This window comes from Rhinoraja longicauda, chromosome 12 (genome assembly GCF_053455715.1).
Source record: "Rhinoraja longicauda isolate Sanriku21f chromosome 12, sRhiLon1.1, whole genome shotgun sequence".
Lineage (NCBI taxonomy): Eukaryota > Metazoa > Chordata > Chondrichthyes > Rajiformes > Arhynchobatidae > Rhinoraja > Rhinoraja longicauda.
The window spans coordinates 15,318,791-15,345,569 of NC_135964.1; the positions used below are offsets into that span (position 1 = coordinate 15,318,791).

Consider the following 26,779-nt stretch of genomic DNA (forward strand, 5'->3'; position numbering starts at 1 on the left):
TTCTCTTTGTATATTAAACGGTAAAAAAAACCCAGAAACAACTTGAACAATACTGGAAATTATTATTAAGAAGATTGCAGAGTAGAAACTTTTTTTGATACACATTTTTTTTTCTATGTTGTGTAATAAACTAACAAAACAAAAAAGGCTTACATTTCAACGTACAAAATGAAACTGGTATGAAATCCACTTACAAAATTGTAATATTTTATGTGTAGGTTAGAGATAGGCCCTTCAACCCACCAGATCCATGCTGACCATCGATCACCTGTTCACGCTAATTCTGTGTTATCCCAGTTTCTCATCCACTCCCGTCATAATTTACATAGTCCAATTAACCTACAAACCTGCACGTCTTCTTAAGGATGTGGGATGAAACCTGAGGAAACCCACCTGGTCACGGGGAGAATGTGCAAATTCCATACACACAGTACCAGAGGTCAGGAGAAGGTTCAGAGGAGATTTCCAAGAATGATCCCAGGATTGGGTTAACATATGATGAGTGTTTGACAGCACTGGGCCTGTACTCGCTGGAGTTTAGAAGGATCAGGGGAGGCCTAATTGAAACTTGCCGAATAGTGAAAGGCCTGGATAGAGTAGATGCGGAGAGGATGTTTCCACTTGTGGGAGAGTCTAGGACAAGAGACCATAGGCTCAGAATAAAGGGACGTTCCTTTAGAAAGCTGAGGAGGAATTTCTTTAGTCAGAGGGTGGGGGATTTACGTAATTCATTGCCACAGAAGGTTGTGGAATACGTCAATGGATATTTTTAAGGCGGAAATTGATAAGATTCTTGATTAGTATGGGTGTCAGGGGCTGTAGGGAGAAGGCAGGAGAATGGGGTTGAGAGGGAAAGATAGATCAGCCATGAATGAATGACAGAGTAGCCTTGATGGACCGAATGGCCTAATTCTGCTCCTAGAACTTATGAGGATTGAACCCGGGTGCCTGGAGCTGTGAGGGAGCAGCTCTAACCACTGCCCCACTTGCTGCCCTTCATATCCACCCTGTCAAGTCACAGTGGAAGGTCGGGAAGTGCAGTTTGAAAAGGGGAGAGGGTATAAACTTGGAGATTTACCCCGAGAGACACCTGATGTTTCAGAAATAACGTACAGTTAAGAAATTAAACTGACAGAACTTTTGTGAAAGTAAATATATATAGCTTTTGGATACACAATTAAAAAAATATCCTGACCGTATATTTAATGCAATACATTGAGACTAGAGGAACTATGCTATTTCAGTTAATTTTACAATTTGTAAACAGAATTTTCAACAATATTCATATCACACCATAATATATGTAATAAAAAATTTAAAACGTATTTTTCCTGATATCTTAATGGCAGTACTAGCTAGCTGTTCAAAAAGTAATTGACTAATGCTACAATCATTTTAAAAGAAATTTCTTTTGAATGTGCAAACGTTTAGTTACAGTACAATATTTAATTAATACGATCTGGCAATCTTGCCAGGGAACACCATCTACACAAAGAAACACCATCTTTTAATGTTTATCTTGGTCCCAGTTCTTGTAAGTCTTCATTTGGAGTCAAAGTGCTTGCGATGAGGTGTTCAAATTTTGTCATTTGAATGCCAGTATCTTAATCTCCAAATAATGTCCAACCCTAAAAAAAGACAAACCACATTATAGACGAATAATATTAAGAGACCAAAATGCAATTTGTTTCAGCCAAGTACCAAGAAGTATATGTCTGCTTTTGTGTGTGTGGGTCAACCATAACCCAAAAGACCACCAAATGTTGACGACATTGTTTATTGATTTCACCAGCTCAGATTCACCAGCTAATGCAAAACTTCTTCAAAGAGTGAAGCTTGATCCCCATAAGTAACAAGAAAGGTAGGCCATATGTTCTCTTGAATCTGCCCTGCCATTCAACAAGACTATTGTTGATCTGACATTCCTCATCCACTTTCCCACAGTTTGCCTATTGCCCTCAATTCCTTTACTGAGCCAATTCAACCAGAGCTACCATCTAACTCATTGGAAACTATCGGACTATCTTTAATTGGACTTTACCTCACACTAAACATTATTCCCTTTACGCTGTACCCTAGCATGCAATAGCAAAGCTTTTCACTGTATCTCAGTCCATGTGACAATAAACTAAACTTTATCCAGTCCAGCCCTCGAGGAATCTTTGATGTTTCTACCCGAAACGTCCCCACTCCATGTTCTCCAGAAATGCTGCCAGACCTGCTGAGTTACTGAGCATTTGCTGAGCATTTTGTGTCTATCTTCAGCAACAAACTAATATTGTTTCCCCCTAACTGCAAAAATGTTCAATCTCAATAATTTATCGGTTTCTGCACGAATACTTCCCTTTTCATAGACACCTGCTGCATGCAGTCATTATTTCATTTGGATCTCTAGTGCCCCATGGTTGAGGCATCATCGGGCTGACTGAACCGGCTAAGCTGCCAAACACGTTAAAAGATTCACACACAAGTTTCAACATAATGTAAACAAACTATCTGGAGCAGTCAAACCATGTACCTTCTGAGTAGGCTTATTTAATGATAAGGTGAGGCGGAACAGTGCCTTACAGTGCCAGAGACCTGATTTCGATCCAGACTACAGATGCTGGCTGTATGAAGTTTGTACGTTCTCTGTGAGCATGTGGGTTTCCTCCCACACTCCAAAGACGTACAGGTTTGTAAGTTCATTGGCTTCGGGAAAATTGTGAATTGTCCCTAGTGTGTAGGATAGTGCTGGTGTATGGGGTGATCACTGGTTGACACGGACTTAGTGTTTAGTTTAGAGATATAGAGCAGAAACAGGCTCTTTGGCCCATCGAGCCTGCATTGACCAGTGATCACCATTTATATTAGCAATATCCTTCATCCACTAGAGCCAATTTTACATTTACATCAAACTAATTAACCTACAAACCTGTATGTCTTTGGAGTGGGGGAGGAAAGCAAAGATCTCGGAGAAAACCCACTCAGGTAACGGGGAGAAGGTACAAACTCCATACCAACAGCAGCCGTAGTCAGGAACGAACCTCAGTCCCTGGCGCTGTAAACGTTATAAGGCAGCAACTCTACCACTGTGCCACCCTAAAGGGCTGAAGGGTCTGTTTCCGCGCTGTATCTCTAAAGTCTAGTCGATAAATGGGTTATTTGGGCATCATCGGTGGAGCCGGCCGTCTTCGGAGGCTGCGGGAGCGGCTGGGACTCGCCTTAGGCTCGGCCCGCTGCGGACCGTCCGGCGCGGCCTGCAACCACAACAACCTGACCGCGGGAGAGGACGGCAGGAGAAGGGAAAGACATTGTGGCCTTCCATCACAGTGAGGAGAGGACTGGAGGAGACTCACTGTGATGGATGTTTCTTTGATGGATGTTTCTTTTGTGTGTTTTTGGGGTTGTGTAATTTTAATGCCTAGTTAATGCTTTTATTGTTGGACTGTGTTTTTGGGGTTGTGTAATTTTAATGCCTATTTAATGCTTTTATTGTTGGACTGTGGGTGACTGAATTTCGTCCAATATTGGATGACAAATAAAGCTATCTTGAATCTCTTGAACAGTTTGCAGGGAGGTGGTGACTGTGGGGGGGGGGGGGGGGGAATTATTTTAAATCGGCAAATGAACTACAGAGAAAGAAAATGAGAAGTTGTTTTCTTCAGCAGGAAGAGTGGTATAAACACATTTTTATTTAAATAGAGGAAGAATGCAGAAAGCAAAAAGCTTTATTTTTCATATCGCTTTTATACAAAGTGCCAATATAGTTGCCATCATGATTAAATGCCAAAGATATGTAACTTGCTAGTGTCGGCTGGTAATCCATGCATGCCATTAATTCTATATGGTGATGGGGTCAGGGGCACCTGCTCCTATGTCTCCTGTCACACACCAGCCCCTAAGTGAAACGAAGGTCCTTTGAACACTGAATGCACCAGTCCATCTAGTGAAGGAAGAGAGCTGGACTACTGCATGTTTTGGAAAAGGGAGTGGGTGAGTGACGTGCGAGAGAGAGCGCGTGCGAGAGAGAGCGCGTGCGAGAGAGAGCGCGTGCGAGAGAGAGCGCGTGCGAGAGAGAGCGCGTGCGAGAGAGAGCGCGTGCGAGAGAGAGCGCGTGCGAGAGAGAGCGCGTGCAATAGAGAATGGAAACAAGCCCTTCAGCCCAACAATCAACATCAACCATCAGTCAGCTGTTCACACTGATTCTATGTTATCTCACTTTCTCATCCACTCTCGACACACTAGGGGCAATTTTACAGAGGCCAATTAACCTACAAACCCACCCATCATTGGGATGTGGGAGGAAACCAGAGCATCCGGAGTAAACCCACACAGTCACAGGGAGAACATGCAAACTTAACACGGACATCACCTGAGATCAGGACCGAACCTGGGCCTCTGGCGCAGTGAGACAGCAGCTTACTGTGCTGCCGAAAGTCAAGTGGAAAGAAATCCACTGATTAGAAGCCATATGGGCATCGGGACTATGGGTTGTTGATGGCGGGATTGAACACTGAGGAAAATATACGGAGGATCCATCAGTCTTGGATAAGGAAACATTGGTGCCCTCCCACAAGCATTGCAGGAGGCCGCAACTATCCAGTTTAAGGTATATTTAGTGGGAACGGCTTATGTTGATCATAGGCCTCAAATGCAAAAAATTATTTTGCAGAAATAACCTAATGAGGAGCATTTGATGACTCTGAGCCTGTACTCGCTGGAGTTTAGAAGGATGAGTGGGGATCTCATTGATGAAAGGTCTGGATGGAATGGATGTGGAGAGGATGTTTCCAGTCGTGGGAGAATCTCGGACCAGAGGGCATAGACTCAGAATAAAAGGACAATGATGAGGAGTAATTTCTTTAGACAGAGGGTTGTGAATCTGTGGAATGAATTGCCACAGATAGCTGTGGAGGCCTTGTCAATGTGTATTTTTAAAGCAGAGTTCGATAAGTTCTTGATTAGTAAAGGTGTCAAAGGTTATGGGCAGAAGACAGAAGAATTGGATGGAGAGGGTAAAATAGATCAACCACAATCGAATGGCGGTGAAGATACAATGGGCTGAATGCCTAATTCTGCTCCTATGGCTTATGAATTTATGATAATAAGGTGTCACATGCAATTTGACATCTGCATAGTCCTGGGTTTATAAATAATATTCACTTGTGCAAGGAACTAAATGGTTGTAAGTGAATTTTTAGTCTGCAACTTTATTTTAAATTCCTTATGTTTTAAAATATTCACGAAGTAAATTACAATACCCACATATAAAATTATTTTTTTATGACCTCACAGATTGTGAAACAGACATTAGAGCTTAGTTCACCATTAAAAACTCACTAGGACCTTGTGTAACCATGCATAATTTCCAGTGTATGTTACAGTGAAGCTTGTTTGATACAAGCTTAAGTTCACATTTGTTCAATTTATTTCACCGTCACTGCATACAGCCCAATTTGTAAAGGAAAACCAGAAAATTTGTAGGAATGCTGATATTTCTACATTGTATACATGCACAAAAAACACGCTTGGTTACAATCCTTGAAGCACTAACAGTAAACACCATTGATATTGCAAACAATACTATTCCAAATCAAGACTATGATGCAGCTTGGTATAACTCAGCGTGTCAGACAGCATCTCTGGAGAAAAGTAATCGGTGACGTTTCAGGTCAGAATCATAGTGTGGAAACAGGCCCTTCAGCCCAACTTGTCTACATCAACCAACATGTCCCATCTACACTAGTCCCTCTAAACCTGTCCTATCGATGTATCTGTCCAATTGCTTAAATGGTGCGATAGTCCCTGCCTCAACTACATCCTCCAGCAGCTGGTTCCATACACCCACCACCCTTTGTGTGCAAAGGTTACCCCTCAGATTTCTATTAAATCTTTCACACATCACCTTAAACCTTTGGTTCTTGATTCCCCTACTCTGTCAAGAGACTGTGCGTCTACGATCTTCCCACCTCCACCCCTTTCCGCAGAGACCGTTCCCTCCGCAACTCCCTGGTCAACTCATCCCTTCCCATCCAAACCACCCCCTCCCAGGTACTTTCCCCTTTACCTCCCCCCCTCGACTCCATCCAAGGACCCCGACAGTCTTTTCAGGTGAGGCAGTGGTTCACTTGCACCTCCTCCAACCTCATCTACTTTATCTGCTGTTCCAGATGTCAACTGTACATCGGCGAGACCAAACACAAGCTCGACGATCGTTTTGCTGAACACCGCCACTCAGTCCGCCTTAACCTTCCTGATCCCCCGGTTGCTCAGCACTTTAACTCCCCCTCCCAATGTGACCTTTCTGTCTTGGGCCTCTTCCATTGTCAGAGTGAGGCCCAGCGTAAATTGGAGGAACAGCACCTCATATTTTGCTTGGGTAGCTTACCCCCAGCAATATGGATATTGACTTCTCTAACTTCAAATAGCCCTTGCTTTCCCTCTCTCTCCATCCCCTCCCCCTTCCCAGTTCTCCCACCAGTCTTCCTGTCTCTGACTACATTCTATCTGTCCCACCCACTCCCCTGACATCAGTCCGAAGAAGGGTCTCGACCAAAAACGTGACCCATTCCTTCTCTCCAGACACGCTGCCTGTCCCGCTGAGTTACTCCAGCATTTTGTGTCTACCTACCCATCCTATTTCCTACCTATCATAACCTGACCTATCAGGATCAGTCTGAAGAAAGGTCTCGACCAGAAACCTCACCTATTAGTTTTTCCAGAGATGCTACCAGACCAGCTAAGTTACAACAGCATTTTGCATCTATCTTCAGAGTAAACCAGCATCTGCAGTTACTTCCCACACATGAAACTTGGTATCGCTTCCAAACATTTTGGAAAGTTAGGTAGGATGCCTCCTTTAAGGGATGGAGATAGAAAATTAAAGTGGGCCTTTTCTCAAATTTACTTTGGCCACTTTAATTTGTTATATATAACAATTATTTACAAAGATGAATTCCTCACCAAAATAAATGGTTTGCTATTTCTAATAGCTTTTAGACTCAACCACGTTGGTGGGTCTAGAGTTGTACAAATGACAGACAGGATAAGGATGACAGATCTTCTTCTAAATTGAATTGAATTCTCTCATTTTAAGTAACTTCTACTTACACTGCCCTCCCCTCCCACCTCTCCCCTTTCCCCCTTCCTCCGCCCTATTCTTTCAACCAGTTCCACAGTTCTCCACATTGTTTCCCTCTTGAGAGCACACCTTCCCCAGCCAACAAAGGGCCTGCCAGGTGCCACCCTGCCAGATATCATTTGTGGCCGGCCTTGAATAGTCCTGTTTTTTTCTCACCTCCAGCTCTTCGCGCGCCCCCCTCCACCCACTACTTTCAATCTGAAGAAGGGTCCAGATTGGAAATGTCGTCTATCTCCAGATGTCTCCAGAGATGCTGCCTGACCCACTGAGTTACTCCAGCATATTGTGTCCATCTCTAATAATCTATTCCCCATGGTAGAGTGCCCACTAGAATCAGGGCAAGATCTTCTGCTTCCAAAAAGAAACGGAGAGTCCACAATGATTAATGTAAATTCTTATGGAAAAATACTGGCGTTCAATGGAAGAATGAGTCTTCCCTGGGACTGATTCCCTATCACTAATAATGTTGAGGGATTTCGAGTGGAATGGAGCAGTCAGCTTGGCAACTTCAGTAGATTTGTTGGAAGTGGAAGAATGGAGAATGATTCACCTCTGCTCCTTTCAGTTAGAAATTCATAAGATGAAAGTCACAAGGACAGAGAAATCAGTTGCAAAATTCAGCCCCAAATCAGTTCCAGAGCCCGGGAAATCAAGAATTTGTCTTGAACACGCAAGGCTTTGGTCGACCAAACCAGATCTGAGAAGTGAATCACTTCCCTTCCTTTGGCTAGAACGGCTGTAAGGTTAGTTCTCCCCAGCTGCAATCAAGGGTGGCACAGTGGCAGAGCTGGTCGAGCTGCTGACTCACAGCGCGAGAGACCCGGGTGCTGCCTGTGTGGAGCTTGCACATTCTCTCCACGACTGCGTGGGTATTCTCCAGGTGCCCCGGTTTCCTCCCACATCCCAGAGAAATACGTGTTGAAGGTTAATTGCCCCCAGTATGCAGGGAGTGGATGAGAAAGTTGGTCAACATAGAGCTAGCGTGAACGGGTGATAGATGGGCGGCATGGACTCAGTGGGCCAAAGGGCCTGTTTCCAAGCTGTATCTCAAAACTAAACTAATATTTTCAAAAAAGAAATAGATCTTGAACTGTCTGACCACAATAATTCTGACGGAAGTTAGTGTCAACCGGTCATTTTCTTATACAAGGTTATACTATAAATAACTGGAAACTGACCAAGTTCCTTATTGAGGTGTAATGAAGGTTAGAGACTATTCCAAAGAAAATTCAGCTGATAATATCTAATTCATTTGCATTAAAGCAAAGTGATGCATTTTGGAGAGTTGAAGCAGGGCAAGACCTACACAGTGAATGACAAGACCCTGCCTGTTAGTGAACAGCATGATTTTGGGGTAGATGCACATAGTTCCCTAAAAGTGGCAACACTGATTGAGAGTGGTGAAGAATATGTGTGGTACACTTGCCTTCACTGACTGTGGCACAGAATATAAGAGTTGGAATATAAGAATATAAGAGTGTTACAGTTGTACAAAAAATTGGTTAGGCCACTGTTTGTATATTGTGTGTAGTTCTGGCCACCATGCGACAAGACGGATGTAATTGGAGGATGCAGTAAAATTTTCACAGGAATTAGTTCAGTTTAGCGATACAACGCGGAAACAGGCCCTTTCGGCCCACCGGGTCCGCGCCGACTAGCGATCGCTGCACATTAACACTATCCTAGACCCACTAGGGACGTCTTTTTAAACATTTACCAAGCCAATCAACCTACAAACCTGTACATCTTTGGAGTGTGGGAGGAAACCGAAGATCTCAGAGAAAACCCACGCAGGTCACGGGGAGAACATACAAACTCCGTACAGACAGCACATGTAATCGGGATCGAACCCAGGTCTCCGGCGCTGCATTCCCTGTAAGGCAGCAACTCTACCGCTGCGCCACCGTGCCGAATGTGTAAGAAGGAACTGCAGATGCTGGTTTACACTGAAGATAGACACAAAATGCTGGAGTAACTCAGTGGGCTGGACTCAAAATGCTGGAATGCTTGAAATGCTTCTTCAGAGATGCTGCCTTACTCCAGAATTGTGTGTCTAGATTCACAGGAATGTTGCCTGACTGGAGGCCTTAAGTGAAAAGGAGAGAATGGATAGACTGGGACTTTTTACCCTGGAGCTAAGGAGGCTGAGGGGTGAACTTATTGGAGGATTATAAAATCACAAGGGACCGAGATCAGGTGGATTGTCACAATCTTTTTCCCAGGAGTGAAAAACTTAAAATTAAAGGTCATTGGTTTAAAATGAGAGCGTAAAATTTTAAAGTGGATGGGAAGAAAAATAAAAATGTTTTCACACATCAGGCAATGGATATATGGACACAATTTGCCAGAGGAAATAGTAGAGGTGGATACAATTGCAACATTTAGACCATAGACTTTAGAGATACAGCTTGGAAACAGGCCCTTTGGCCCACCGAGTCAATAGACAATAGGTGCAGGAGTAGGCCATTCAGCCCTTCGAGCCAGCACCGCCATTCAATGCGATCATGGCTGATCACTCTCAATCAGTACCCCGTTCCTGCCTTCTCCCCATACCCCCTCACTCCGCTATCCTTAAGAGCTCTATCCAGCTCTCTCTTGAAAGCATCCAACGAACTGGCCTCCACTGCCTTCTGAGGCAGAGAATTCCACACCTTCACCACCCTCTGACTGAAAAAGTTCTTCCTCATCTCCGTTCTAAATGGCCTACCCCTTATTCTCAAACTGTGGCCCCTTGTTCTGGACTCCCCCAACATTGGGAACATGTTATCTGCCTCTAATGTGTCCAATCCCCTAATTATCTTATATGTTTCAATAAGATCCCCCCTCATCCTTCTAAATTCCAGTGTATACAAGCCCAATCGCTCCAGCCTTTCAACATACGACAGTCCCGCCATTCCGGGAATTAACCTAGTGAACCTACGCTGCACGCCCTCCATAGCAAGAATATCCTTCCTCAAATTTGGAGACCAAAACTGCACACAGTACTCCAGGTGCGGTCTCACCAGGGCCCGGTACAACTGTAGAAGGACCTCTTTGCTCCTATACTCAACTCCTCTTGTTACGAAGGCCAACATTCCATTGGCTTTCTTCACTGCCTGCTGAACCTGCATGCTTCCTTTCATTGACTGATGCACTAGGACACCCAGATCTCGTTGAACTCCCCCTCCTCCTAACTTGACACCATTCAGATAATAATCTGCCTTTCTATTCTTACTTCCAAAGTGAATAACCTCACACTTATCACAGAGTCCGTGCATTCTGGATGGTAGCGCCTAGCTTGACTTTTATCTTTCTGTATATTTACTTATTCCTTGGAGTAACAGTGTTTGAATCACAGTCTCAGCATTCTATTAACAGATGTGGCTTAAGGTCAATAGTTTCTCATCGCAATTATTGCTGGAAATAAATGGACCTGTCCATAACATGTTCTTAGTTCAGTTTAGGGATACTCCATTGAAAAAAAGCCCTTCGGCCCACCTGGTCTGCGCCGACCAGCAATCCCTGCACACTAGCACTATCCTATACACGAGGAACAATTTACAGAAGCCAATTATCCTACAAACTTGCACGGCTTTGGTGTGTGGGAGAAACCAGAGCACCCAGAGAAAACCCACATGGTCACAGGGAGAACGTACAAACTCCATACAGACAACACCCGTACAGGATCGATCCCGGGTCTCTGGCGCTGTAAGGCAGCGACCCTGCTGCTGCGCCACTGAGCTTTCCACTGTGTAATATTCATGTACAACATATTTCCTTCCCAGAACATTGATATGGGGCCTGCAGATGGCTAATTAGTCAATGGAACCTGGAATCATGAACCAAACCCAGAAAACCAATGCAACAATGAGCTGTGATTAAAATCGACTGCCTAAATTACTACACAGACTGCTCACTTTACCAACAACAACCCCAAATACTTTTTCACTTTTACTGTTTTATGCAAAATGGGTTTGCCTTCCAAAAATAACTTTGCATTCAGTTATTTTCAGCAAATATTCAAATCTACTGCGTGAAGTTTACAAGCTTGCAGTGAGCCTGCAGGTGGTGGCAATGCAGCTGCTCAGTAACAGACCAGTCATTTACTGGGGATGCACTAATTACCCAGAGACACAATTCAAATCATAGAGTCATACAGCATGAAAACAGACCCTTCAGCCCAACATGCCCAACATGACCCAACCTACACTTGTCCCACCTGCCTGCGTTTGCCCAATATCCCACTAAACCTGTCCTATCAAATGATACCTGTCCAAATGATTCTTAACTCTTGTGATAGTACCTGCCTCAACTACCTCCTCCGGCAACTCATTCCAAATATAATTTCTCATATATATCGAAAGCGGAACAATGAAATTCTTACTTGCAGCAGCATAACGGGTCTGTAAAAGGCTTGGGACACTTTTGCAAGTTTGTAAAGGGATCCTGGCCCTACTGAGGAAATGTCCTGACCCAAAACGTCACCCATCCATGTTCTCCAAAGATGATGCCTGACCTGCCGAGTTACTTCAGCACTTTGTGTCTTTTTTGTAAACCAGTATGTACAGTTCCTTGTTCCTACACTGTAAATACAGTGTATTTATAGATAACATAAAACATTAACAGGTAACAGGTAAACATTAAAATATAATATTAGAGCAGTGATCCAAGTGGCTCCCAGACATGTGAATTCTTGTTTATTTAAACCCCCTCAATGCTGCATTTCATCCCTCCCAGCCTTGGGTTAAACCGGGTGGCGCCACCAGCAGTGGCATCCTCACCAACAGTCTGTCTGTCCTTTCTTCTTTTTGTTATTTTTAGTATGTGTTAAAAAGAATGTTATAGTGTTCCTTGGTTTGTTTTATGTGGGGGTTGGGGGTTGGGGGAAACCTTTTTGTTCAATCTCTTACCTCGACGAAGATGCGATTTTTTTCCGTATCGTATCTCCGTCCCCACTGCGGCCTAACATCGAGGAGTTGGCGGCCTTTCCTGGAGACCGACCTGGCGCTCCAAGCCGCGGGAATCTGCGGGACTTTAACATCGTGGAGCTTACGATCCCTTTGCCGGGGATCGAAGTTCGAACCGTGGGGCCTGTGGACTTTAACATTGTGAAGCTCACGGTCTCTGGTAAGAAGAGGCTGACTTGGGAGCTCCATGCCGCGGAGAGTTTCAATCGTCCCGACGTGGGAGTTTCAATCACCCTGATGGGGGCTTCGATCGTCGGCTGCGGGGGCTTTGATCGCCCCGACTGCGGATGGTTCGACTGCCCCGACCGTGGGAGAATAACGAGGAAGAAGATTGACCTTTGTTGCCTTCAACATGAGGAATGTGGAATCCACAGTGATGGATGTTTATGTTAACGCTTGTGTGATTGTGTGTCTTGTTGCTTTTCACTTAGTATGGCTGTATGGTAACTCAAATTGGTACATGTGACAATAAACTGACCTTGAAACCTTGAACCTTTGCCCCCCTCACTCAGTCATAGCGGACAATCAGCAAGATCCCCCCCCCCCCACCCTACTCCTCCACCTCCCCCCCCCACCCTACTCCTCCACCTCCCCCCCCCACCCTACTCCTCCACCTCCCCCCCCACCCTACTCCTCCACCTCCCCTCCCCCCCCCCCTCCCCCTCCCTCCACACACACACACTGCAAGCTGAAATATGATGTGAAAGAAACATCAAAAAAATCATGATGAAAGGTAACTGGTCAGGATCAATTAATTGTTTCCTTACCTTTTTTTACTTTCTCTTATTCCAGTGGGAATGGAATCTTAAAAAACTGTTGGTATCGCTAGCAGTCCTATAATAATCCAAAAATGTGATGTAAACTGCGATGCATGTGCTGAAAAACATCAAAAGTATTAAACAGTTCAAAAATATGGATAAATCCTTGTGTTTTCTTTATAGGATCAATGTTTGAACTCAGATCATAATTCAGTTTGGAAGATTGTAAAATGTGAATCTACTGAAGAGTCATGGAACATGGAAGTAATAGAGTCATTCAACACGGATGGGACATGCTGACCTCAATGGCCCATCTAAGCTAGTCCCATTTACCTGCGTTCGCCCCATATCGTTCCGAGCGTTTCCTATTCATGTACCTGTCCAACTATCTTTTAAATTATGTTATCGTATATACCTCAATTGTGTCCTCTGGCAGCCCCTTCACATATACACGACCCTATGTGTGAAACTGCGGAATTCTTTTCCAAATCATATTTGTCTGCTCTGACTTTGCCTTCTGAGATCATTAAACATTTCGAAGTGGTTTATCACATGGAGCTTATGCTGGGGCGGCAAGCACAGTGGCTCAGTGGTAGAGCTTCTGCCTTACAGAGACCCAGGTTCGATCCTGACTTAGGGGCGTTATGTCTACGGAGTTTGTACTACCTCCCTGCGACCATGTGGGTTTTCTCCGGGTTTTCTCCGGGTGCTCTGGTTTCCTCCCACATTCCAAAGATGTGCAGGTTTGTAGGTTGGGAGCAAGGGCCACTAAGAGTGCACTGGGATCTTACCTTCTGTGCCCTCAAGGTTGGCTGCAGATGGCGCCCCTGGGGCACAAAGGGTGTAGGCACAAAAGCCGAATGAGGAGAGGGACGACGGTTCGCTGGACGATCCAGACGGAGGCGACGGCTGAAGGCCCTGCAGTCTCCTGGGACTCACCAGGGTCAGGAGCCGTTCCAGAAGATCGCGCGCAAGGACCGGACTGGATTTTGAAAATGGCGCCAAAACCTGTCGACTCTTTCATGCGGCCTCAGTGGACTATTCCTATACACTCTGTACTAATCAGGGATTGTGCACGGGTATGGCTACTTTACTGAACTCTATGCAAAAAATAATTTCTCAGTATGTCTGTACATGTGATAATAAATAACCATTGAACATTGATAACAAAGTTGCTCGAGTTTTTGGTTTCTTGAGCTCATTGATGGTTTAGGCTTACCAGTGACAGTGAGACAGGTCTTCCCAGTAATTGATCTGATTGTGGATGTATTGAAGACGCACTGATAGCATCCTTCATCTTCAGGCTTTACTGCAGAGAGTTTGAATGTGTACCGATGTTTACTTCTTTCTATGAAAGCAACTCTATCATTACGAAGTTCAATTGTAATGAGTTTTGCATTCAATTTCATGATATTTTCCTCGGATTGGCCATTCAGCTTTTGCCAGGTAACCTGGTGAATATTTTTTAATTGTGTTGTGCAGGTGAAGTTCACAGTTGCGTTTGTAAATGTTGTTTTATTCTTCGGTATCTCATCGGATTGTTTTTCTATGAAATGAAAAAGAACGCAGTTAACACTTCCTTTAAAGGACATGTAGCGTTTCAAATTGGCATGCATGATTGTATTACCCTCTGTGTGGGTAGAAGATTTCGCATCAACTCCAAAGCCTTAAGCATGAACCATATTTGTGCTGATTTTAGTTTTAGACGTACAGCGTTGAAACAGGCCATTCGGCCCACCGAGTCTGCGTCGACCAGCGATCACCCAATCACACTAGTTGTAAGCAAGCCACTCGGGATAGTTTGCAAAAGCCAATTAACCTACAAGCCTGCATGTCTTTGGAGTGTGGGAGGAAACCGGAGCACCCGGAGAAAATCCACATGGTTACAGGGAGATGTACAAACTCCATACAGACAGCACCTAAAGTCAGGATCCAACCGGGTCTCTGGTGCTGTAAGACAGCAGCTCTACTGCTGCACCACTGTGCCGCCCTGCTTTGAAGGAATGGTGCACTTTTGCATGTACTGTCTTTTAGATAAGATGATAAATTGAGGCTGCAAATTCTCAACTTGTGCTTTATAAACTGGTGGAGAATGTCTGCTGCTGCACAACAAATTTCACAGGAAATCACAAATCTCAAATATTAATTGTCAAATCATCAGAAACGTGCTTGAAATCAATCCAAGTTTAATCTTCAGTAATAATAGATAGTGCCTATAATCAACAAGACACAAATTATTGACTAATCGTAAGGAGTTACAGCAATTTAATTCATGTACATATCAATCGGGTTTTGTGCAAAAGTGCAGAAGTGATTTACGGTTCAGGCAGTATCTGTGGAGGGAATGGATTGGCAACATTTTGGGTTGGGGTCCTTCTTCAGGGTCATTAGGATAAAGCTGCAAACATTTAGGCCATGTTTATGACAAGTTTACATTTCCTTGTGACTGAATATACTTAATAGAAGGTATTAATTCAGTGTCAATCAATACTAATACAATTAGTGAAATAACAATTAACCAAAGAGATTGAGAGACATTGGTATATTAAAATATCTATTTTAATGATGCAAGAATTAGAAAAAGACTATTGAGATTTTGAATTACTTTACTTTACTTAAGAGATACAGTGCAGAAACAGGCCCTTCAGCCCACCGAGTCCACAGCGACCAACAATCACCCCATACACTAGCACTGTCCCACACACCAGCGACAATTTACAATTTTACTGAAGCCAATTAACCTACAAGCCTGTATGTCTTTGGAATATTGGAGGAAATCAGAGAAATATTGGAGGAAACCGGAGAAAACCCATGTGGTCATAGGAAGAACATACAAATTCTAGACAGACTGCACCCATAGTCAGGATCGAACCTGGATCTCTGGTGCTGTAAGGCAGCAACTCTACCGCTGTGCCACGGTAAGTTATGGACATGTTGATCCATAATTAAATAGTTATGTGGAGAAGGAGATGATTTAATGAGCCAAGTGGGCTAGTGTAGCTTTAAAAATACAACGTTTTTATTTGTGGAGGTCTTACCAAGTACAGTGAGGCAGGTCTTCCCAATATTTGATCCAGTTGGGAATGTTGTGAAGACACATTGATAACATCCTTCATCTTCAAGCTTCACTCCAGAGAGCACAAGGGTCGACTCCTGCTGGTTTGATGGCAAAATGGAAACTCTATCGGTAAAGGATCCAAATACTTTGGGTCCAAACCTTTCATTAAAAGTGGCGATATTATCCTCTGATTGACCGTCTAACTTTTGCCAGGTCACCTGTAGAATACCTTTTAGATGCGTCGTGCAGGTGAAGGTAACATTTTCACCTAAAACTGCTGCCAAGTTCTCCTTTGTCTCCACAAATGGACTTCTCCCTGTGAAATTGAAATAAAATACGTTTTTAAAAAAATCAACTGTCCTTAAGCATTTATTCCCAACACACTTGGAGTTATGTATAATGCATCAAGCTATTATGTTGGCTGCAATTCGATGACAATGTTATCCATGACTCAGTTGAGGATAAAAGCCCCAGGGTGGTGTAGGTCCTTGATGATGCTGGCTGTCTTTGTGAGACAGAGCCTCATGAACATATAGGCAGAATAACCTTTTTCCTGGATGTACCAGAAGTCATGAGGGTAGTTAGTGGAGCAAGCTGGTTCTTGGTTGCAATAGCAGTCTATTTTGAATGAACCACACTAGCTCCACCCAACTTTGAACATTACTTCAACGGAGACAGAATGAGACGCCGAGAATTATAATCGGGTAACAATGGAATTGCAGGCAAGGAAATCCTGACTCATCCTTACCAAGTCAGCCCATCAGTCTCACTAACATCAGTCTCATTAACTTCCTCCTGAGTTGAACTCAACAGGGATGGAGTCAGATCACTGACCTCGCCAGTAACTTCACATTTCAGGAGAGTCAAGAGTCTTTTATTGTCATATGTACCAAACCGGAACAATTAAATTCTTATCTGCAGCAGCACAACAGGTTTGTAAATAGTGCTCAATAGATAGTAGTGTGAAGGAGAAAGGGGATTTAAGGGTTATGGTGTATGTGACCAAATGCTACATGAAGATGAACTGTCACTAAATTAGATTGCATACCTCAGACGCCTGCAAGTCTATCTCTGTGTAGATGCCGGCTTGAGATTACAAAAGGGGTGTTGTAAAACTACAAAGGACAGGAAATGGATACAAAGGAAGAGCACAGAGTAGTCTGAAGAAGAGTCTCGACCCGAAACGTCACCCATTCCTTCTCTCCCGAGATGCTGCCTGACCTGCTGAGTTATTCCAGCATTTTGTGAATAAATCGATTTGTACCAGCATCTGCAGTTATTTTCTTATATAGAGTAGAATGAGCCTCTTTACAATCACCATAAAGTTGAGCGCCTGGAAGATATGTTTATGTTAAGAGACTGAATTAATGACCTCGGACAATGGCCAGTGATAGTGGGTGACGATTCATTGAACTCCTATCCTCTTGCAAGACCACCCGTATTTGGTATAAAAATGCTGCTGAAACACACTGTGAGTGAGTGGTGTCCTGGAGTGACAGTTGCAGCTCTCCCACTCCCACTGGCGTAATACTTTAATGTTTTACCACTTTATGGCATTGTTGTCTAACTATAGAATCGAACTTTAACAATAGGATAAACAAGTATAAAAAAGTTCAATAAATATAACACCCCAACACAGTGCAAAAAAGTGGACCAAAGCCCGAAGTGCCTCGCGCAAATAGTTCATAGTTCAGTTTAATTGGAATTCATAGTGTTCAATAACCTGATGGTCATTGCAAAAAAGCTGCTCCTGAACCTGGAGGTCACAGTTTTTAGACTTCTATACCTGCTTCCTGATGGCGGGAATGGAACGAGAGTGCGGCCAGGGTGGTGTAGGTCTCTGATGATGCTGGCTGCTTTTTTGTTTCCTGGCTGTACCAGGATAGACTAGTTAGTGGAGCAAGCAAGTTTTTGCCTACAAGGGCAGTGCAATGATGCAGCGGTAGAGTTACTGTCTTACAGCACCAGAGACCAGGGTTCAATCCTAACTATGGGTGCTGTCTGAATGGAGTTTGTACGTTCTCTCTGTGACCGCGTGGGTGTTTTCCAGGAGCTCCGGTTTCCTCCCACTTTCCAAAGATGTGCAGGTTTGTAGGTTAATTGGCTTCTGTAAATTGTCCCTGATGTGTAGGATAGTACTAGTATCCGGGGATCGCTGGTCGGCGTGGACTCGGTGGGTCAAAGCGCCTGTTTACACGCTGTATCTCTAAACTAAACTAAATAGAAGAAGGGTCTCGACCCGAAACGTCACCCATTCCTTCTCTCCCGAGATGCTGCCTGACCTGCTGAGTTACTCCAGCTTTTTGTGAATAAATCGATTTGTACCAGCATCTGCAGTTATTTTCTTATAAATAGAAGTCTATTTTGAATGACAGCTCATACCAGTTCTACAAAACTTGAATGACTACTTCAATGGAGAAAGGAGATTTTACATTGCATTTTACATTGTTTGTAGATTATGTTTGTACATTTCCCTGCTGGGAATCCTACATCTGCCGGAACCATGTCTGGTATACCTGATTCACATGGTGTGGAGATCTATCAGACATATTGGGTTTCCTCCTACATCCCAAAGACGTGGATGCAAAAGTGGGATAACATAGACTAGTGTGAACAGATTATCAATGGACGTGGACTCAGTGGACCGAAGGATCTGTTTCCATGCTGTATCTTTCAATCAAATTTGTCCCTAGCCCACTTGATTAATGGTTTGCCATTCTTAGGGTCCAACATCATGGGACTTAAAAAATGTACTCGTATTAAGATTCCTATAATAATTTTTTTTTTTTTAAGGAATTAAGCCATAATATGCTCTGGTTACAACATGGATTAGATTTTGATGGAGCACCATTGGAAATGTCGCTTCTCATGCAAGTATTTAACGAGTGGAAGTTTTTAGACATGTTAATAGTAAGGTCAGAACATGCAAGTTGAAAATAATTTTGTTCATGTAAATATACAAAGGCCATAACTGAATCATGTGAACAGTTTAATATTTATAGCACCAGTCTTGATTGTGCAGTCAATGGTTATAAACAGCATGATGCAAGACTCATTCGCCTATAGTTTCCTGGCTTACTCCTACAGCTTTTTTGGAATATGAAAAAAAATAGCTATCCTCCTGTCTCCTGTTACGTGACCCGTGGTTAAAGATGGAGAAAAAAAATCTGTCAAAGCTTAATACCTGGGAATAGATACCCATAATACCTGGGAATAGATTTTGAAGTGGCCTCAGCCCACGAGACCAAGCTGACCATGAATCACCCATTTACACGAGTTCTATGTTATCCCACATTCGCATCCATTCCCTACACACCAGGGGCAATTTACAGAGGCCAATTAACCTGAAAACTGGCATGACGGGAAACCGGAGGAATCTAAAGTACCTAGAGGAAACCCAGATCTGAAGAAGGGTCTCAATCTGAAACATCACCTATTCCTTTTCTCCAGAGATGCTGCCTGACCCGCTGAGTTAGTCCAGATTTTTGTGTCTATCTCCTGTTTGTCCAATCATTGGCTAGTAAGGGTGTTAGGTGGGATGAGGAGAAGGTAAAAGAATGGGGTTGAGAATACGATACAATAATACTTTATTGTCAGATCAAGTCTAAAATTTTTCTTGCATTTCAGCAGCTCCACTTGCAACGTCAACAAAGACAAAGAATGCAAGACAAAAAACGAGGATACATATATTCACCATAACATTACAATCACAAATGGCGACACTTTCAAGACCCTTCAGCGTACATTTGATCTGGGATTAAGTTCTATGTTTAGTTTCAGGATTGACTGGTGCACAAAAGAGTGCTTCAGTCTAAACTTATTAAATCTTGGAAGGAAAGCCAGATAAGATATGATTGAATGGCAGAGTAGACTTGATGGGCCAAATGGCCTAATTCTGCTTCTAGAATTGATGAATCTCTCCTTGAGCTAATCTCCCCTCATCCAGGCAGCATTCTGATAAACCTCTTCCATACCCTCGCCAAATCCTTCAATTCCTTCTCGTGATGGGATGATCGGAACTCCACACAATTTTGCCAAATAGTCTCCCCATAAAATCTCTACTTTTCCTCGTTGGTAAAGTTTTTTAAAAATCAGCTGTTAAAAACAAAGAATTAACTCCTTTGTGCATCCTCTCCTAATGCTGTGAAATCGCAACCTGAAGTAAGACTCAAAGACATGTTGTGTTAACCGTCAGCAGCATGGTTGCCGCAAGGGGAGAGCACCTCAAACGAGGGCCGAGGTTACATCGCCAACCTTCATTGTCATACACAGATATTTATGCAGAAACTTTCCATTTTCCCTTTAAATACTTGCACGAGAAGCACCATTTCTTATGGTGCTCCATCTAAATCTAATCCACTTGTAGGAAGGAACTGCAGATGCTGGTTTAAACACAGAAAGCTGGAGTAACTCAGTGGCGGGACAGGCAGCATCTCTGGAGTCCGCAGAAGTGGCTCGACCCGAAGCGTCACCCATTCCTTCTCTCCAGAGATGCTGCCTGTCCCGCTGAGTTACTCCAGCTGTTTTGTGTCCATCTTAAATCTAATCCACGTTGTACATTTTAACATGGTGCCCGAAGGTTCTATCAAACCATTGAGCTAAGCAGCTGAGATAGACACAAATTGCCAGAGTAACATAGGGGGGCAGGCAGCATGTCTGAATAGAAGGAATGGGTGCCGTTTTAGGTCGAGACCCTTCCTCATCTAGTTCTGTAATGTGTTTTCTTGTCTACAGTGCCTGCCAGAAATGTTATGTCAGATGCCACCAACTATGCATATTTGTGGAATCCACCTTTGCAAGAACTGAAAGCCCCTGGCTGTTTTATATGCATTTGTAATCCCTCAGTATTTCAGTAAATTCTCCCTCTGACAAAATACATTCCCACACATGTTTTGCATTTCAGGCCCCATGAGGAAAACCAAAATCCCCCACCTCCCCCAAGCATAATGGTTTCCCACCGCGGGAGTCTGCCAAGTATCACAGAGGTCGAGTTAAAAGTGATTTAGTTACGAATTGCACCAGAAGGGAAATGATTAAAAGCTAAACTTGTTTGCTGACTGCCTTGCCCAGTGCCAGCTGTTCCTGGAATTCCCAGGGAGATTAGTTTATTTTAGTTTAGTTTATTCAAGGAGGTCCTTCCTTCCCACTGCTGTGAGACTGCACAACCAGCGCTGCTCCCAGCAGACCAGTCAACAGACCAGTCAGCAGTAACAGTAAAGTCAAGTCAAGTCAAGTCAAATTTATTTGTCACATACACATACACGATGTGCAGTGAAATGAAAGTAGCAATGCCTACGGACGTAAATGATGACAATTATCCTTATCTTTATTTTTATTTATAATGAATGTCTCTCACTATCCACTTTGCTGCTGCAACACTGCAAATTTCCCCGGTGTGTGACAAATAAAGGAATATATTATTATTACTATTATGATGTGTACAGTGGAAAGCTTTTCCAGTCAGCGGAAAGACAATACATGATTACAATTGAGCCATCCACAGTGTACAGATACATGATTAGGGGAATAACACGAATAACTTTTAGTACAAGATAAACGTCAGAAAAGCCTGATCAAAGATCGTTTGAGGAGCGACCCATGACTTAAACAGATGTTTATGGGGGTGGGGGTAGAGGGGGGGAAGAACACAAATTTTACCCAGTGAACTACACCATGGGACTTCCAATCACAAGGTTAGAACCCATTGTCCGAGAATGAGTATTGAAGTGTTGTCACCTGCTCACCTCAAAGTTTTCCCTCAGTTACTTTTATATTTCCCTTTTAGTCCACCATGTAATTTTCTGTCCTTCATTACGTTTCATCAATTTAATTTTTTCAACTGAACTAGTATTTACTTCAGCAATTTCATTCTATCTCAACTCTTTCTGACAAAGAGTGCTTGTCATCTCCTACCATATCTCCTCGACCCTTCCCAATATGCACTAAACCTCTCCTTGAGTCATAGAGTGATACAGTGTGGAACCAGGCCTTTTGGCCCAACTTGTCCATACCGGCCAACATGTCCCATCTACACTAGTCCCACCTGCTAGGTTTGGCCCATATCCTTCTAAACCTATACTAGCCATGTACCTATCTAAATGTTTATTCAATGTTGCAATAGTCCCTGCGTCTACTACCTCCTCCGGCAGCTCGTTTCATACACCCACCAACCTTTGTGCAAAAAGGTTGCCCCTCAGATTCCTATAAAATCTTTCCCCCTTCATCTTAAACCTTTGCCCTCTGGCTCTCCATTCCCCCATTCTAGGCAAGAGACTCTGTGCATCTATTCCTCTCATGATTTTATACTCCTCTATATGTTCACCCCTCATCCTCTTGTGGTCCAGGGAAGTAGAATCTCAATTCCTTATGGCAGATTGGGCAGCACAGTGGAGTAGCGGTAGAGTTGCTGCCTTATAGCGCCAGAGGCTCCTGACTATGGGCTGCCTCTATAGAATTTGTTCTTTCTTTCCATGACCTGCGTAGGATTTCTCTGGGTGCTACGGTTTCCTCCCACACTCAATAAATGTACAGGTTTGTCGGCCAATTGGCTTGGTCAAATTTCAAATTGTCCCTAGCGTGTGTAGGATAGTTTTAGTGTGAGATATCAGGTCGGCACGAACTTGGTGGGCCGAAGGGCCTGTTTCCGCACTGTATCTCTAAACTAAACTAAAATTAAACAGATACTCTAATCCAAGCAGCGTTCTGGTAAACTTCTACTGCACCCTCTCCAAAACTTCGACATCCTTCCTCTAATGGGATTACGAGAATTACAGGCAATACTCCAAATGTGGTCTGACCAAAATCCTATAAAATTGCAACATGACTTCCTGACTCTTATACTCAATGACTAGACCTAACAAGGCAAGCAAACCATATGCCTCAGAAACAAGGAACTGCAATTACTGGAAATTAATTACCCAACTATCATTAAATTTCTTCCAGGGACAATCATTCTACAAAATTTAGACGGATGGGAAGGGATCTTATTGAAACATATATAAGATTATTAAGGGATTGGACACGCTAGAGGCAGGAAACATGTTCAACGTTGGGGGAGTGCAGAACCAGTGGCCACAGTTTAAAAATAAGGGGTAGGCCATTTAGTTCGGAAATGAGGAAAAACATTTTCACCCATAGAGTTGTGAATCTGTGGAACTCTCTGCCTCAGAAGGCAATGGAGGCAGATTCTCTGGATGCTCTCAAGAGAGATTTAGATAGATCTCTTAAAGATAGCGGAATCAAGGGGTATGGGGAGAAGGCAGGAAGGGGCTACTGATTGTGGATGTTCAGCATGATCGTGAATGGCGGTGCTGGCTCGAAGGGCCGAATGGCCTACTCCTGGCACCTATTGTCTATTGTCTAAAATTTCTTACTTTGAAAAATATGATAACATCTATTCTGGCTGAATAGATTTGTGGCAGAATAGTTGTCGAATGAGTCATGTGGATGTGAGGCGACACTAGAAAAATAAACTTTCAAACATTCATTTCCTTTCTAGGAATGCTCTGGCATTTCCACATAAAGTTTAAAACATTGTAGTTTTTGACTGCTCTTCCAGGCAGTCCTTCAGGTGGAGCTGGCTTGCTTCCATGCTGGTTCTGCACGGTCAGGGGGTGTTATGAGTTTTGAGGTGTCAGAAGATCAGAGCGTCATGAGGTCAGAGGGCCATGAGACATCATGAGGTCAGAGGGCCATGAAGTCAGAGGGCAATGAGGTATTGAAGGTAACTGATGAGGCCAATGTTTGACCTGAAGACACTGTTACGAGAGGCTTAATGGAATAGTTAGGAGGATCATTTGATGCTGGTGTGTTACTTCTGCTACTCACACTGGGCTTTTGTCTGCTCCTGCCAAGCAAATCATATTTCCCGAAAGATCCCCCTCCATTTTGAGAAGTCACGTATCAGAATTGCGTACAAGTCATGACAATGATTGCATTTCCATGAGGAATCGGTGGCTTTGGGGACGTCCTTAAATTTGCACTTGCTACTCTCCTCCTGTGATAAAGTTCAGATCAGAGCGCTTATTACAGGAGTTGAGAGCAAGGTTTGCCTTCCCAACAGAGCTGATCGGGTGTAATCGGAGCTGAGAGAGATGAGTGACATTGTTCCAGTGACTCTGCTAATGTTATTGGGAATATTCGGCAGAGACAGAATCGGTGGTGTGACCCAAAACCTTGCCTATCCATGTCACCCAGAGATGCTGCCTGACCCACTGAGTTACTCCAGCACTTTGTGTTCTACCATAGCTCAGAGCTATATTTGATAGCACAGAATTTACTGCTGCTCAGTTGAGTGAAGCACCAGGTCTGATATCTTGATCCTCAAAACACTCTTTCCCTCATAAAGGCTGTACTGGTTCACTGAAAATGATGCTGAATTTTATCACCCTTGTCTGCTGTTGAGAGATAGCTCGCGATTTATTGAAAGTGTCAACGGTCGGGGAGCTTTGCTATGCAGATGTTAAGTGGATGGCTCGTTTACTGACAAGCACTGACAAGAATAATTCAATAATGATTTGGACCGAACAAGTACTGTTTACCTGCATGGAGACACACAACTGCAGGTGTTGGAATCTTGATCAAAACAAAGTGCACAAGCAAAACCACCTTCACCTGTATCCACCTATCACTTAGTAAAGCAATCACTTAGTAAAGCAAAATGTCCTGGAGGAACTCAGCGGATCAGGCAGCATCTCTGTACACGTGACAATAAACTAAATTAGAGATGTTACCTGACCCATTAGGTTACTCAGGGCACTGCGTTTTTTTTGTAAACCAGCATCAGAGTTGTCTACCTACGACTTACCAGGCTTAGTGCCACCCCAACCACTTTTCCCACCCAACTTCCATCGGTCTACAGGGGCCTGACCCAACCATCGCCTATCCATTTCCTCCACAGATACTGCCTGACCCGCTGAGTTCCTCGAGCATTTGGTGTTTTTGCAGAAGTATCCATGCACACTACGACTTGATGACTGAAACTGTGGCAATCTTGTTTCTGGGGGAACGACAACTCAGGTTGAACAGTTTCCCATTTGTTCTACTGAATCGCAGCACTCCAACATCAACCTCGGAGAGTGAAGAGCAACATTGCAGCGTGAGACAGCAACATCAGTCTCCCACCAAAACATTCTCAATGAAGACACAGCGGGCAAACCAAGAGAAATGTTGCTGGTAACCCATACCACTCAGGTTCTCAATGCCAGAAATACAACTTCTCCCCTTCCAACACCCACTTTGCCCCCCCTCCCCCCTCCCTTAACTAAATCCCCACTCACATTCCCACAGACATGGAGTGTTTTCCATAGAATGCTTGAGGGGAGAACTGTTAGAAGAGCATAAAATTATGAGAGAAAAGTTAGGTTAGACAGAACCATTTTCCCCCGGGGGGGAAATGTCAAAGACTTAGAGGGCATAGCTTTAGGGTGAAAGGGGAAATGTTTAAAGGAGATGCAAGGGGCAAGTTTTTTTTTTACACAGAGGATGGTGGGTGCATGGAGCAGTGGTGGAGGCAGATATGATAGTGGCATTCAAGAGGATTTGGGATAGGCAGCAAATGGAGGGATATGGAATATGCACAGGTAGATAAGAGATGGTTTTGGCATCATGTTTGGCACAGTGTGGTCCAAAGGATGGATCACATGCAGACAGAGGAGTTCAGTTTAACCTGGCATCATGTTCAGCACAGACATTATGGGCTGAAGGGCCTGTTCTTGTGTTGTACTATGTTCTATGGAAAGTGAACATCTCGAGTACTTGGTATTCCCTTTCCATAGGAGAGGACGGAATATGTAGGCACACTCCAAGTTAAATATACAAGTCTTCAACATGTTGAAGAACACGTCAATTTGAAACGTTTTCAAAAATGCAACTTGCACTACCTTCTCATTTACGTAGCTTCATTCTTTTTGATGAAACCGTTTGCACAACACAAACAGCGCTTTGTTCTCTGGAAGAACATCAAAATAAAGAACTACAGATACTGGCTTACAAAAGTGACACAAAGTGCTGGAGTAACTCAGCGAGTCGGGTAACATCTCAAGAGAACATAAATAGGCGACGTTTTGAGTTGTTTCAAGACGTTTAAAGCAGTTTAAAGAAGGGTCCAAAGCCAAAACGTTACCTACCCATGTTCTCCAGAGATGCCGCCTGGTCCACTCAGTTACTCCAGCACTCTGTGAAACGTCACCTACCCATGTTCTCCAGAGATGCCGCCTGGTCCACTCAGTTACTCCAGCACTCTGTGAAACGTCACCTACCCATGATCTCCAGAGATGCTGCCTGGTCCACTGAGTTACTCCAGCACTTTGTGTCACTTTTTAATTAAAAAAATACAACACAGGAACAGGATCTTCAGCCCATCATGTCTGTGTCAAACATGATGCCAAGATAAACTAATTTCTTCTTCCTGCACAAGTTCTAAATCCCTCCATTCCCTGCATATGCATGTGGCCCTTAAACGCCAGTGTGGGGTATCTGCCTCCACCGCCCTCTTTGTAAGCAAAAAAACAACTTGCTCCACACATCTCTTTTAAACGTTGCCCCTTTCACCTTAAAGCTATGCCCCCTGGTCTTTGACATTTCCACCATGCACCCACATTCGCCAACATCACTCCTGCTTTCCAATTATCCTGTACTTACAGAATTTGTGGGTCAACAATCAAGCTCAGTATTGAAAAGATGAAAGGATTCTCACCGTGGGCCAGAGGGAGAAGCAGTGCGAGTGCAAAGAAGAGTTTCATCTGTACATAGAGGTTCAAGGCACTGCCGGCAAACGATGGTGCAGGCGAGTGCGGCTGGTGGGTGCTGTTGGCTGTCTGAACTGGAAGATTAGTTTACACTCCAGTCTGGCTCGGAGCCAGCTTACGCCCAGTCTCCTAGAATTACGGGCAGC

General features: G+C 43.7%; 1 protein-coding gene across 1 annotated transcript; it reads right to left on the minus strand.

Moving 5' to 3' along the window:
* Window positions 1-1,337: 1,337 nt before the first annotated feature.
* LOC144598512 (nectin 1b-like) lies at window positions 1,338-26,779 on the minus strand. The gene is made up of 5 exons (XM_078408677.1): window positions 26,582-26,779; window positions 15,866-16,201; window positions 14,047-14,373; window positions 12,837-12,945; window positions 1,338-1,628 (listed from the first exon to the last, which is right to left on the minus strand). The coding sequence occupies exons 1-4, from the start codon at window positions 26,625-26,627 to the stop codon at window positions 12,875-12,877; spliced, it is 780 nt and encodes a 259-aa protein (XP_078264803.1). The 5' UTR covers window positions 26,628-26,779; the 3' UTR covers window positions 1,338-1,628; window positions 12,837-12,874.